Source organism: Tauraco erythrolophus, chromosome 7, assembly GCF_009769465.1.
Source record: "Tauraco erythrolophus isolate bTauEry1 chromosome 7, bTauEry1.pri, whole genome shotgun sequence".
In the NCBI taxonomy this organism is placed as follows: Eukaryota; Metazoa; Chordata; class Aves; order Musophagiformes; family Musophagidae; genus Tauraco; species Tauraco erythrolophus.
This window is the reverse complement of record NC_141471.1, coordinates 24518556-24532460: the sequence shown is the minus strand read 5'-3', so window position 1 is coordinate 24532460 and position 13905 is coordinate 24518556. Positions and strand designations below refer to the sequence as shown.

At 42.0% G+C, this 13905-nt stretch overlaps 1 protein-coding gene across 1 annotated transcript in view; it reads right to left on the bottom strand.

The window, feature by feature from the left end:
* The window catches only part of ADAM22 (ADAM metallopeptidase domain 22), a 135573-nt gene that overhangs the window by 61738 nt on the left and 59930 nt on the right, over window positions 1-13905 (bottom strand). The window contains 1 exon segment of the mRNA XM_086615071.1: window positions 10528-10594. Coding sequence (XP_086471197.1) covers window positions 10528-10594 — 67 coding nt within the window.

The window sequence follows — 13905 nt, the reverse complement described above, 5'->3', positions numbered from 1 at the left end:
TGACATGTACTAAAGCTCCTTTATAGCAGGTTCTGTAATAAAATATACTGTACTACAGGAAGAATCGCAGTATATGGGAGACCTAAGACCACCAAAACACTAAATGCAATCATCACATCTATCTTCTTTCACTCTGCTCTCAGAAACACTCACTGAAGGATTGGGGTTGTCTCTCTTCTCTATTGGTAACTGTACCAGTGAGACAGGAGCTGAAAAAAAATATTCATTTTTTTCCTAAAAATATTCTGGTCCCATATGAAAATTAAGACTTGCCCCAAGAGCTGCAACTAGCGCAAACACCAACAACAATTCAGTCCGGAGCATCAAGGGTGTTTTGTGAAGGGCTATTGGCTTCCTGTAGCTATCAGAGCCCTTCTCTCCTCTCTCAAAAGCAGGCAATAATTGCCCATCTCAGCAAATCAAACCTCTACAGTCAGCTACTGGGAATGGTTTAGTGTTAAGATGAAAAGAAAGACTGCTCTTCCAACACATGCCAGCCATCAGTGTGAGCAGCACATTTATCCCTTTCTGCTCTAAAATTGAACCTGGTCAGTGTAGAGTTTGGGATAAAATTAGTCTAAATATCATCTCCCACGAGACAGGTCAGCCTGATGATAATGCCTGTGACACAGTCCTGCAACAGAGACGCGCACACACGCACTCATGCCATTCCAAAGGCGGTCTAAACTTACAGCAGGGGGAAGATCAACACTTTTGCCTCCACAAGGCACACAGTCACTGTTCATGCTGTGGTTAGCACAACGCAAGGCAAACTTTCTGCCAGTGCCCATGGCACGTGGTTGTCCTTTTCCTTGGTTCAGTAGGTTCTCCTTCCTCCATGAAACCTCTCAGCCTTACTAGTGACTTTGAAGAGCAATACAGAATACACAGGTGTTTAATAAGAAATCTACTGATCTGGGAAGCTAAAAATGTAATAACATCCTACAAAAAAAAAAACACCACAAAACAGAATGACCTCATGGTCAATTAAAACAAATTATGACAGTTATCAGTTTATGACTTAATCTTCTTGATGCTTAAGCTTGATAATTATAGCAAAATCCCGAATTAGGGTGAACTGCTACAGCTCCTCACCAACCAGCATAAAACCCTTTTTGCCCATGTCAATCCAAGTTTCCGTGCAGCCTGCCTGGGTAGGTAGCATGGCAAAGATACTAAAAACTGAGAAGGCAGGGATGTTAGCAATGCAAGTAAAATCTGTCCCCATTTCTATCCTTTAAGATAGTTTGTCCCTGCCCAGAGAGACACCAGTTGCTGACTAAACACAAAAGAGACAAAAAACACATTAACTGATATTCACAATGAAGGGAGGAAATAAGTAAAGCAAAAGAACAGCCACGACAGTCAGTGATGGAGGTGGTTCACTCTTCTCTGCAGTCTCAGTGAAGCATCTGCTGACCGTACACTGACAGTGTTTGTTATTCACCTCAGAGACACTATGACCTTCCCAGGAGAGGAAAATTAAGGATGCACATTCATTTGCTTTCAAATAACACTCGACATCAGATCTTCAAGTAAGCAATTTTCTGCAATTAGGAGAGGTGCTGGCCATTTCAACTCATGCTACAGTCAGGCACTGACCCTAAAATTAATAATTTCCTTCTTCCAGCAGCTACATATTCCTATTTTAACACTCCTTAATCCAAAGGAAAGCAGATTGCTAGTCTAGTTCAGATCCGAGTAACACAGCTCCCTCTTTCCTTGCAGCAGACAGTTCCCAAAAGGTCAGCTAAAGACCGCACCACCACCACCTGTTCTGTGAAGTGTCAAATAGTGATTAGCATTCTGAAGAGCTACCCGTTGTGGGGTCGCTAGTTTTAAAACTGCTTCCTTAGGAATCGCTTAGATCTATCACAAATTATTGATGCTTGCACAAGTTTTGACCCAGTGATAACTAAGATGATATGATAAAGAGCAACAGGAGAAGAAAATGCACACCCTCTCACTGACTTCTACAGCAGAAAATGACTTGTTACAGATAGATTTCTATTTGTAAATAGAAAAGTTAAAATAGCAGTTTGACCCATGTAACTGCAATGATAGAAAACCTCTTTTAATTGACATGTGCTTCAAGCAAGGGAAGGTCTCAGCTAGTGGGGCTGTGCTGTCCTGCAGCAGAGCCCTGGGCTCTGCCCTTACACAGCTCAGTAACAATTCCAGGGACCCTGGCATCACCTCTTTGCAGAGTAGGTCTCTGGACTTCACTACGGTGCACTGTAGACTCCTGAAAATCAACTGTTTTGAAAATGAATGGTGCCTTCCCTTTGTAGGAGGACAGCTATCACATGTACTCATGCAACTCAGAGCTGACATGCTGTAGTAACATTAGGTTATAACACTATTTCAGATTCTGAAATCAGAAATATGGATTCCAAAATTAGGATAAAGCATCACCGCTCCTAAGGCTTCTCCACAAAATGCCGCTGTTTAAAGACTGTTGGCAGCTCTTAAAAGACATAGACACATGTGTGCGTAACAGGATCCTGCACACAGGCGACTCGCTCCAACCGCCATTGGTGACTCACGGTAGGTGCTTTCAGCAGATGGTGTGTGCTATCAGCCCAGCTTCCCGGTTCAGAGGCCAAATGAGGCTTGTGTTTACTGCCCAGTAGCTACAAGAGAAGATGCTCCACGAACACGTAGCTGCAGGGTGTGGACGGAGAGTTCATGCCAGTGCAATGCCATCTGGTCTGGGAGCTGCCTTGGCATCTGCTTGGGAAATGGCCTCTTGACTTGCCTTGCCTTACCTTGGTGTTAGAGGAAATCATTTTAATTATCAGATGTCGGATAAAGATGAGGCGGAGGAGAACAGGGTTAGTTACCTCTTCCTGCCTACTCTGTTGTCTTTAAGTCTGCTCTTGTAGCAGTGCCTAGTGTCTCTGAGTCATGGTGTACAAGACATTTTAATGACAGTCATTTTGCCCTGTTCCTGCATGCCTGCACGTAGGGAAAAGGGAGCAAACATTTTAAGGGACTATATGAAAATTCTTTATAATCCACCCGTACTAATCTGTCACATCAGCTCATCAGCCTGCCCTGAGTCTGAAGCCAAGTTATAAGGTGTGATGTACAGGATTACCATAAACACAACACAGAAGATGAGATGTTGGCACGCACCTACACGGATAACAAGCAGCCAAAAGAAGATAAAGTTCTGAGTAAAACGGAGAAAAATATTAATTAGATTTCCTTATTGGCTCATTGTTTCTGAATGACAGAAACTTTTCTTTAAAAATTCACAGAGCTTGAGACTGTGACTGGAAACATTAACCTACTGTACATAATACAGTGCCAGTTCAGTATCCGTAGGGAACAACAGATGTGTCTAGGCAAAGGTATTTACAGAAGTCAAGACCAAGTAAGTAAAGATGTCAAGCTGAAGCACACTGAAGTCTTTCATCGAAGCACTCTTTCAGAAGTACAGCGGCTTCAGTTTGCTTAGCTTAATTCCCCCTCAAAGGGATTAAGTTAAACCCAAAAAGATACTTTTATTTCTTAATAGGGGCATCTACAAAGGGATTTAATGTTCTTTAATGTTATAGCAGTAGTTAATTTCTCTTAGCTATACTCAATTCATGCATGGTCTGAGTTTACAGGACGCTTGGTTGTTGCCATTCTCTGCCTATGTATGCTGTATGTTGTAGCTCATGGAAAATAACTCGTGAGGTACACAAAGTCTGGCAGGACTTTTCTGCAAATTCGAGCACTGGACTGCTGCCAGGGGCATGAGAGTACTCAAGAGGTGACTCTTTATGGTCACAAAGTCACCCAGCTTCTCACTTCAGTAGAACCAGGACTTCACCACTGGAGCCCACATCCACAATAGGATGTACATTGTAAGCTCTTGATGGCTTCCACTTTCTGACAATTTTTTTCCCCTCCAGGACTAGCTAAAAATGCTGCATTTATTTTTTTATGTCACAAAGAAAAGGAAGACAAGATAATTAAACCTGCAAGATCCTACATGAGTCACGATCTGAGATTCATTCTAGCGTAGTATATTCAAAAGCATGGCCTCAGGAGGACTCCTAACACTGAAAGCTGCCACTTTTCATTTCCTCCTTCTCAGTAGCAGGAGGTATGTAGAAAGTGAGCTAGTAATAGCAGGGAGATAAACAGACATAAAAAATGTTAATGTAAATGTACATTAAAAGTGTCAGCCTGCAGGACCATTAGGTCAGGCAAATGCATTATGTACAATAGCTGATTATCTTGCCCTGGTGCCCCACAGAGGATACTATACTTTACTAAACCCCAAAGGAATTGCCTTCATAATTCAAACAATGCTGAAACAGGAAAGCGGGATATTTCTCAATGCCTATCGACTCTGTGCAGCAGTATGACACTGCTGGAAAAAAAAGACGTCCAAAGAAACTGAAAACACAAAGAAATTTAAAAATTTTATGAACTCTTCATCAGGGCACATACAGTAACATTAATTCTAGACAAAATCTACAGGGAGTAATTTGACAACAGTTCCCTTTGCAATGGCAGCATCCTGTAAGATATGAACCATGCAGTTATTCCCTGCTCCACTACTACACACACTCTGATCTTCTTCTTGTGGACCTTTCAGTTTATGAACTCCCATCATACAGCAAAAATGCCTATAATCAGTCTCTAAGTGAAAGAAGTTGCCATTTGTTCTATCCAATTTCATCCCATTTTTATTCACTTCACCAGACGAAGACAGTGACTTCTCCATCTGATTGTTCTGTGCACTGTAATACTCCCCAGTTTTGCACTGCTAGCAAATTTCACTAATATACACATTTTTTTTTTTTTTTTACCTAAGTCATTAATGAAAATATTTGATGAGAGCAGTCTGAAGATCAACGTTGCAGGAATCCCCTGCTAAACTGTGTCAGACTCTCAGACTCCCTGTCAGCTCTTCTTCAGCTAGTTTATTGCTGTCACTAAAAAGGAGATTATGGCCTAGATTTACTAATAATTTGCCATGAGGCAAGCAGTGCTCTGTTGAGGGAGTAGGGGAGAGGAGCTCTGATGACATTACAGGAATCCTTATTCAAAATCTTCTCTCAAACAAGCGAGAGTGATTTTTCTGGTATTATTTCTCTAGTCTCCGGACATAGCCCAAAAAGCCCTGCCAGAAACAGGCATATATAATTCCTGCATTATTTATGATTTGTTCCTCTTCAGTTTCTTTTTTCTCCCAGGGGCTCATCACCAGGTTGTGCCAGCTCCGGGTACATGCATGCACAGCTCCCCATCAGCCTCAGGCTCCCATCTCCCAGGGCAGAGCCTGCCTGCGCTCCCCTCCCATCCCCTCCTGCCAGCCAAACTGGCGCTCTGTTTTTCAGAAAGAAAATGTAATCCCTCACAGGAAAGCCCATTTGGCATATGGGCTTTTCTGGCACATTGAAACACCTTCCTCTGCTTAAAAAACAGGGAGTTAGTAAAAGCTGAAGAAAAATTAAGAGATTCTTCTACAGAGCTCAGAGAGTGGGTGCCTCTAAACCTGGAAGATGCTGGTGGAAGCACCTTGCTATAAGATTGGAAAGATACCAGTCAATGATAAAAATGACCTGCTCACTGGCTCGGTGTTTATTCTGGCTGCACTGAAAATTATTGTAGTCTTATGATCGGCTCGTACCTGTGGCGATACAGCGAAACGTTGGAATGCGACTTAGGATAAGGTCTCATCAAACACAAGCACTAAGATGTGACAGACTCAGACGCTGCCCTCAGTCAAGGGACTGTACCTTAACAACTCCTCAAGCAGACCAGGTCTGAAAGAGGGAATTTAATCAAAAAAGCAATATCCATCACATCAAGGGTCCTCAGCCCTCTCTGGCATTTCAAGATTTTAATATTTTTCTCCTTTCTATATTATTTTCCCAAAAAGGGGCATTTAAAGTGCCCTTCAAATACACATCATGGTACACACAAGCTGAGACTTCAATCACAGCAAGGCAATGAAGAACAATAATTTTCCCCTCTTGTGCACAGGCATTAAAATAGCTGTAAGCTACAGTAACAGGCATTTTGCGCACGCTACTAGCCAAACAACACATATAACGAAAGGAAATAATGACTATTTTTCCAAACTAAGGGCTCTGCTTTGCTGTGCAGCATTAAAACTCATCTGCCCCACAACCCTCGCTCCCCAAACTGCAATGACAGCACCTCTGCTAGAGCCACAGCAGAGCACAAGGCCACGCTGGGACAGCCCAGCTCCAGCGGAAGGCCACGGGCAGCTTGAAGGAAGGTGCCAGGCACTGTCCTGCCTGTGCACCATGGTAGCCAGCAATACAGCTAAGCACAGATTGGGACAGTAAAACCTGAAGCCACAAGGCAAGTTTGGCCAAAGCTTCTCCATCGACACTAAAATGGAGAAAACCTACCATTTAATATTAGGCCATTTATGTTGTTCGACACTATCATGATTATGATTATTTCCATCCTTGGAAGTGTTCAAGGCCAGGTTGGATGAGGCTTTGAGCAACCTGGTGTAGTGGAAGGTGTAGTGGAGGTTGGAACTGGATGATCTTTGAGGTCCCTTCCAACCCTAACCATTCTATGAACATGCTGTGAAGTAGAAGCAAAAAGTAACATTCTTTTATGCAAGCACTCTTGCTTTAATTTTGTGCCCATAACACACACTGACTGTTGACACCACCACACTTAAAAATTTTAGGATTGTCTATGAAGTACAGTTTCTTCTAGTTATATTTAAACATGCCATCAAAAATTTATGGCATTTATCTACCACAACTCTACCTGTGCAAGTTCTCTGACTGGGATCTGAATTATTTTCATTGCTTAATTTTTTGAGAAAGCTATTTTCTAATAACTTATAGAATTGTCCAATGTTTTGGGGGAATACAGGCAGAAACATTTATTTCTACACTCTCCAAAGATGAAAACTGAAACATTTTATATGAGAAAATGTTACTGAATAGATATCAGTTGCTCTTTCTGAGAGAGAAAAATCCAGCAATGTGAATTACTCAGCACTATAGCTGGTTTTTGCCTTTCATCTCACTGACAGCATCAGTGACAGAATGATAACCCAAAAAAAAAGAGAGATAAAAGAACACAGAGACATACTGCAGCAACATTAAGTATATACAAGTTGAGTATCTATGTGCTGTGAGCATAGGATGATATGGACTGACACAATCAGGAAAAGGTAATGTATGAAGGGTTTTTCTCTTTCTTATTAATTGATTATTCTCTTTGCTACCAGAGGGAATTTAGGCCAATACTGCTGCTTTCCTAGCAGTAAGAAACACGATCTAAAGTAAAGGAGGATGTAGGAGGGAAAACACTGAAATAAATCAAAGATCTACCTCCTTTTGTTTTTCTTAAGCACTGCACATTGCTGCTGATTTAATAAGAATGTCTTAGGTGCTGCCTAACCGTGCCACATCAACAAGGACATCTCACAGAGAAGCCTCACTTCTGCAGCTGCTAAATGCTGGCACCCTGCAAAAACATGTGTAATATGTTCCACCTTCATAATGGTCCAATGTATTAATGAATTATGCAGCAATCAAATGTAATTCAACTTTCTCTCATAATAAAAAGGTGTGTTAAACTGAGGACTCTCCTCCCTATAAAAACCCTCTTGCTCCTTCAAAGTGACATCTTCAATGATCTGAATGTTTCTCCCTTTCCCTGCCCCTCTCTCCTCTCTGAAGCATCCTAAGCAATGGCAGAAGATCCATATGTATTTTACAGCACAGGAAGTTTGACCGGGGGCGGGGGGGGGAGATGGAGAGGGGGTCGAGCAGCAAAAGTAGTTATCGACTCCTCTTTGCGTAGGAGCCAAGGCAGGCATCTGCTTCCCAGACACATTCATGCCTGTAACATTCCCAAACTGCTGAGCGTACGTACAGCTGCCTTCCCACAGTGATTCAAAGCTCCTGCCTTCTCCCATATTGCTGATGGCACAACAGCAGCACTGACAATTTGCACATTTGTGCAGTATTCCTGCACTGAGAAATGCAAGGAGGAAAGATCTATGTGTTTTGAAATACACCCCTCCTTACGTCACTAAGGTGGCCAAGAACAGAGGAGGCCCTTTGGCTGTATAAACAGCCTTGCTCAAAGCCTGCAACTGCCAGCGGCTGGCAGATGGACATCTTTCTGTCACTGTTTCTCCCACCAAAGCAGCAAGAGAGATGTTGCCAGGCCGCCTCTGTTTCTGCCTACAGCCAAAGATAAATCGCACAGAGGTGGGTGAAGAGCAGTGTGTTGAAGTTGATAGAAATCTGGCTCCTTTCTGAAATACCTCTTCCCCCTGCCTCTGTTTAAGAATATGCTGCATAGCCGAGTGCACATTTTCCGATTTATTTATAAGTTGCACCCTTTTACTAGCTATTTTTAAGTAAGTATCTAAGCAATCTGCACAATCCCTAACATCTAGTATAATTATGATGTTTTGCCTGATGCGTATTGTAAGTACCAATTTAAAGGTGGTTTTACCAGTTATGGAAAACAGTTTCCACAGAAATAGAAGGTACTAAATCACCATCATGAAAAATTCTTGTATTTGCAGTAAGATGTTCAAAACGTTTGATGTAAAACCAGAGTTCAGTTTCTCAAATGCAAAACAGATACTGCTGGGCTTTTCAGAAATTGTTCGATGGATGAACAGGGCTCTCCAGGGCACTTACAGGTGCTCTGAAAAATACTGGCTGGTCAGAGGGAACCAGATTTATTTTTAAACAGCTATTGGGTACTGAAATTAGCCTCTCTCAGCGTCTGGCATCAAAATGTACTCAGCAGCCTGTACTCTTCCAAAAATCTTTTGATATCTGAACTTTTCTGAAAATCTGCCCATGACTGCGGCCAAGGAGCTCTTCCGGACATTTTATCACAGCAGCTGCTTCCCTTTGTGATCCCAGACACTCACATGCAGCAAAATAAGCAAAAATATATGTCGTCCTTCCTGGCATGCATCTGTAGGACTGCTACTTGTTGAACTCTGGGAGCAGTGAGCAAAAAGGGGGCAGAAGAGCCCCACACACCCACCCCAGCCACCCCTGCGTCCCTGCCCATGGGTGCACAAGGTGCAAGGAAGCGTGGAGAGAGAAATATGCCACCCAAGCAGCTCCTTTGCAGCGCAAGATACAACATAGCAACCCTTTCACTCCCCATTCAGTCCATCTTGAGCATCAAGGTCAATGCAGCAGCGCTGGTTCTCTACTTAAGGTTGATTTGAGAGTACTAAGTGAGGTAGCAGAAGCCATCTCTGAAGGTATACCACCACCCTGCACAGCAGCTAACTGAAGGGGAAATAATCTGTAGGACCCTGGAGACTGGGAGATGTTTTGCCTAGAAAACATTTTATGACCCTTCCTCTGAAAGGCCCGATCCTGCCATCTCCTCCCCATTCAATTAAACAATACTTACCTGAGAAGAGCCACTGATTTCAAACATCTCCTTGCTTCATTCAGGCTTACTCATCAGAAACAGACTTGTCCTAATTCAGTGATGGGACTCGGATAGATTAACTTAGTTAACTTGCATATATACCTTGATGCTGACAAGTGGAGTGTTTTGTTCTTATTAATATCAGCTATTATCTTTATTTCTGCTTTGACTCATTCTGAATCTGAGTCAAGACTTCTTGACTGCAGAGCACAGCTGACTGAGAAATTAGTCTTTACAATTTAATGGAACACATATGTGTTTGTCTGTCTGACAACGTATGCAGACTATTATCAGAGAGTAAAAAGAAAGCAGATTTCAAGTTTGCAAATGCTAGACAGGGAGAAACCAAAGGAAATGCTTATCTTCTGCTATCCAGTGGCTAAAGGATTCAGTCACTCAATGGCTAAAGGATTGCTTTGGTCATTTCCACTTCCACTTTTACACTGCAGAGGTTAATGCATTTGTTTCAGGGTATTCAGGTGATCTCAGATTTAATAAAAGACTTCTGTGTGTTTTGTAATTAAATATAAACTTTGAACAAAATTTGACCTTACAGGGAAATTCAAAGAGTTTCCAATATGCACAGCATGTATTACATTCATGCACATTTTAGGTAATCTACAGCAATTTTATACCTGACATCTACAAAATATTGTCTTAAGAAACAGAAGGTCTTCAAGAAAATTCTCCCGTGTTGCATGCAAACAACAAAACATTCCTGCAAAGGACATAGGACATTTCACAAAAGACAACTGCAACCAACAGGATCTTGTAGCTATCATACCAACAAACATGCAGAGAAACTGACAACCCAAGACTTGATATTTGGAAATACTGTACAATAAATCTTGCTATTCTCGAACGTACAAAGTTCATGGTTACCATTTTGATATAAACATTAACGTACTAAATTTGCCAATAAAGTTTATTTGTCATATTTTAAAAGATCAAAAGCTAGAAGACATGAAAGATGCTTGCCTCAGAAGAGTAAAACAAATCACCTGAAAAATCACGTATCTGTCCTTCCAAGAAAATAGATGAGTTTGCATTAAAATCAAAAGTGAAACAAATTTAAAAAGCAAAGTATAGAAATTAAATTCTTACTTTAACTTCCACTGTCTTTCCACCTTGCTCGATATGCCTCTCAAGATATTCAGAAGACAGCAGGTCACTGCAAGAAGAAAAAAAGAACCGTTAAGCCTCGTGCATGTGTTCTTGCAGTCCCTCTCAGCAAGCACTGATTAAACATTTACATTTGAAAAGGGCAAAACCTGCAGGATACTTTTCCTAAAACGTTCATAAAAATCACTGAAACAACCACCTCCAATGGAGTCACACCGTGCGTGGGATACATTGATTTTTAATACCAGAAGGCAAGAGAAGGAAAACTGAGGGGGGGTTCCTTCATAGAAGGTTTAAAACTAGATACTGATAACGATTTTAATTCAAGAGACTTCTCTATTTGCTGCTAAAAGCGAGCAGTAAGGAAGTTAGGTGAACTTTAAAAAAAGAAAAAAACAGAAGAATGAGAAACAAGTTGAAGTCACTCCTGCATCAGGCTGTACCTGAGGGAAAATGGCAGCTGCCTCCAGCAGGCTCCTAAAGGACACCATGAAATGACCTTGTAATACCAATATGGTGAGCTCAGGATCACACTGAATGGGTAGGCAAAGCTACACAAGGCTTTGGAACAAACGCTGAAGAAAATGAAACAATCAGACCTGAGGCAAACATATATGAGATAAACACATGCTGCATTTACTAAGACACTTCAATGCTAAACCAGTGAAATCCTCTCCCTCACAAGTTATTTTCTAGGCGAGCAAACCATCTACATCAGAAATTTCACTAAACGTTTTCAAGGACTACAAAATTTTACTGAGATTAAATCTGTATAAAGACTCGATATGGTCCCACCTAAGAGGCAACTGAACTAGAAAAGATGAAAAATCGGTACAGAAAACATGACAACAGGTGCGCTGACTGAGGGGACAGGAGGCAAGGAGCACGGACCTTCTTGGCAGAAGACGCAAAACTGAGTGTTTCTCCTTCAAATACCTCGGCTGGAGGCAAACTGGCCCGCGGTGAGAGGGCAAGGGCAGCCGGGCGGCACTCGGGGCAGCAGCCGCACGGTTCGCAGAGCTGCGCCCTGGCTGAACAGGCAGCGGGGCCATGGACTTTTCTTGCTCACGTAGGCATTGGCGACCTGCCAGAGCAAGCCCCAAGCAGGACAAGGTTGCTAGTACGGGTCCTTCCATATCAGCCCTATGAACTACCAGCTTGGTATTTGCATTAATAACCTAGGCACAAAACCCAGGAGCGCTTTAATGAAATACGCCGATAACCCTAAGTTGGAAAGCATGGGGAGTAAAGAAGATTGAAAAAACTCCCACAGGAAATAGCTGGATGATCTTCAGGACTGGATATTAAAGATAGGATCAAATTCAATTGTACAAACAGCAAATTTATGCACTTAAGGGCTGGAGGGAATTTCTATTACGTTGTTTTGGAGGGCCTGGTTTACAAGAAGAGAGACATGACTCCACTTGTTTCTGGCAAAATGATTTGCCAGATCAATAGAGTGTCTTCCTAAAAACACAACTGTCATCCCAGAATACATCAAAGAAGATGCATTTCCAGTCAAACTCAGGTAAGATTAATACCACTGTCCAAAGGAGACCTTTTTTCAAATACTGCAGACAGGTACTGGACAGCTTTGCTTAGACAGTTCAATTACCTGGAAGCACAGAGAGGAGGCTCCTGAGATAACCAGGGAATGGCAAGCTCCTGAAGTCCAGCAAAAAACTGAGTTGTGAGCGGATGTGTATACACCAGAGTTTATACACTGAGATGAAAAGGTAGCTAATTAGGCTTTAGAAGATGCTGGCAGAACCTCAAATGTACACAGACTGTCAATGAGTCAACGAGAACTAGATGTTAAAAAAAAGACTTTGTATCTAAGTGCAAGCAATAGAGGTGACAAAAAGAGGGATGCTAATAAATTTCTGAATAGTAACATCAATGGGAAAATTGTCCATGGAGGTGGGCTCCCCTCAGTCACAATGAGTTCACAGCTGGTTGCTGCTGAAAGCAGGTCTCAGTGCCCCCTCAGCAGTGAGCGTTGAACCTACCTTGTGTCAGCACGAGCACTCATCAAAACACTCTCAGTGTCAGAACTAACACTCATCAAGATACTCTTGGTGTCAGTGCTGGCACTCCTCAAAGTACACTTAGGAGGGTTCAAATAACCTACATTTTTGCTGCATCAGGTAATTGAAGTCCCCTGTGAAGAGGTACGATAAGCTCCAAAGCTGAAACAAGGGAGGGGAAGTACCTGAGCACCTGTCAATAGGGGAGGAAGAAAGAGTGAGCTACTCTTTCAGCCACTGCAGAACAACTGTGACCAGCTGTCCCCAGATTCGCCCTCTAGGACGCCCTTCATTCTGGTCAGGCCCATATATCTATATTGATTCTTTGCACAGCAGCCTGCGAGTAACCCATTATTGAGGAGCACCTAGAAGAGATGCTGTTGTTTGAATTACTGATTACAAACCTCTAATTCCTCTTAGAAGTGAATATTAAAAATTTAGGATACTCATCCGCTTGGAAGAAGCTCAAAGACTTCTATAAGGTCTGTATGCCTTTTCCAGATTTAGAAATTTAGATAGATGCTCTCTTAAAATGTATTTAGTTTAGCTTACTGAAGTTAGATATATAATTTCTCAGCATTCACTATACTTTCTTTCCAGCAAAAGTCTACGGTTTCATGGATTTACTAAAGTCACCTCTATAGCTTAGGACTCTACTTTTACTCTCAGTTATTTCTGGGGAGTTAGTTAAACTAAGGTAGTCCTCCTTATCTGATGGCCACAGAGGGTTTTTTGCCAAGAAAGATGCAAGAGATTATAAAATGTAAGATATTCAAGTAAGTATATAGTACAAAAGACAGATCAAACAGAATGACTGAACTCAGTGAGAGTTTACAGTTGTATTTGGAGGAATGACAAGGAGAAGCACAGGGTCTTCTCATGTGGGTCTGACAAAATTACTGCTTTTTAAAAGATACCGCTGTTAATGTTTTTATGTTCTGGAAGATCATATGTTATGTTCTCAAAGATCTGGAAATTGTGTCTGGCATGAGAAAACAAAGAGATTGATCATTCTCTGCCTTGTACAATTCAAGAACTAGGAGGTAACGGAAGAGGCCAGTAAACTCAAAACTAATAAAAAGAGATCTTTTCTGGCACAGCCCCTGGTTACAATGTGGAACCTCTTGTCATAGGAAAGCATGGATGCTGGAGGTCTGTACTGGTTCAGCCTGGGAGTGGACAAGTTAAAGGCCGTAACTGAGTCCTGCCAAATGCACAGAAATCATACCTGACTCAGTCTTGGAGCCCTGGGAAAGGACTCTGGAGAAGCCTCATACATGCTCGTTCTGCTCTTCTGCTTCTCTCTCAGCGTTTGCCTTGGGCCACTGCGACA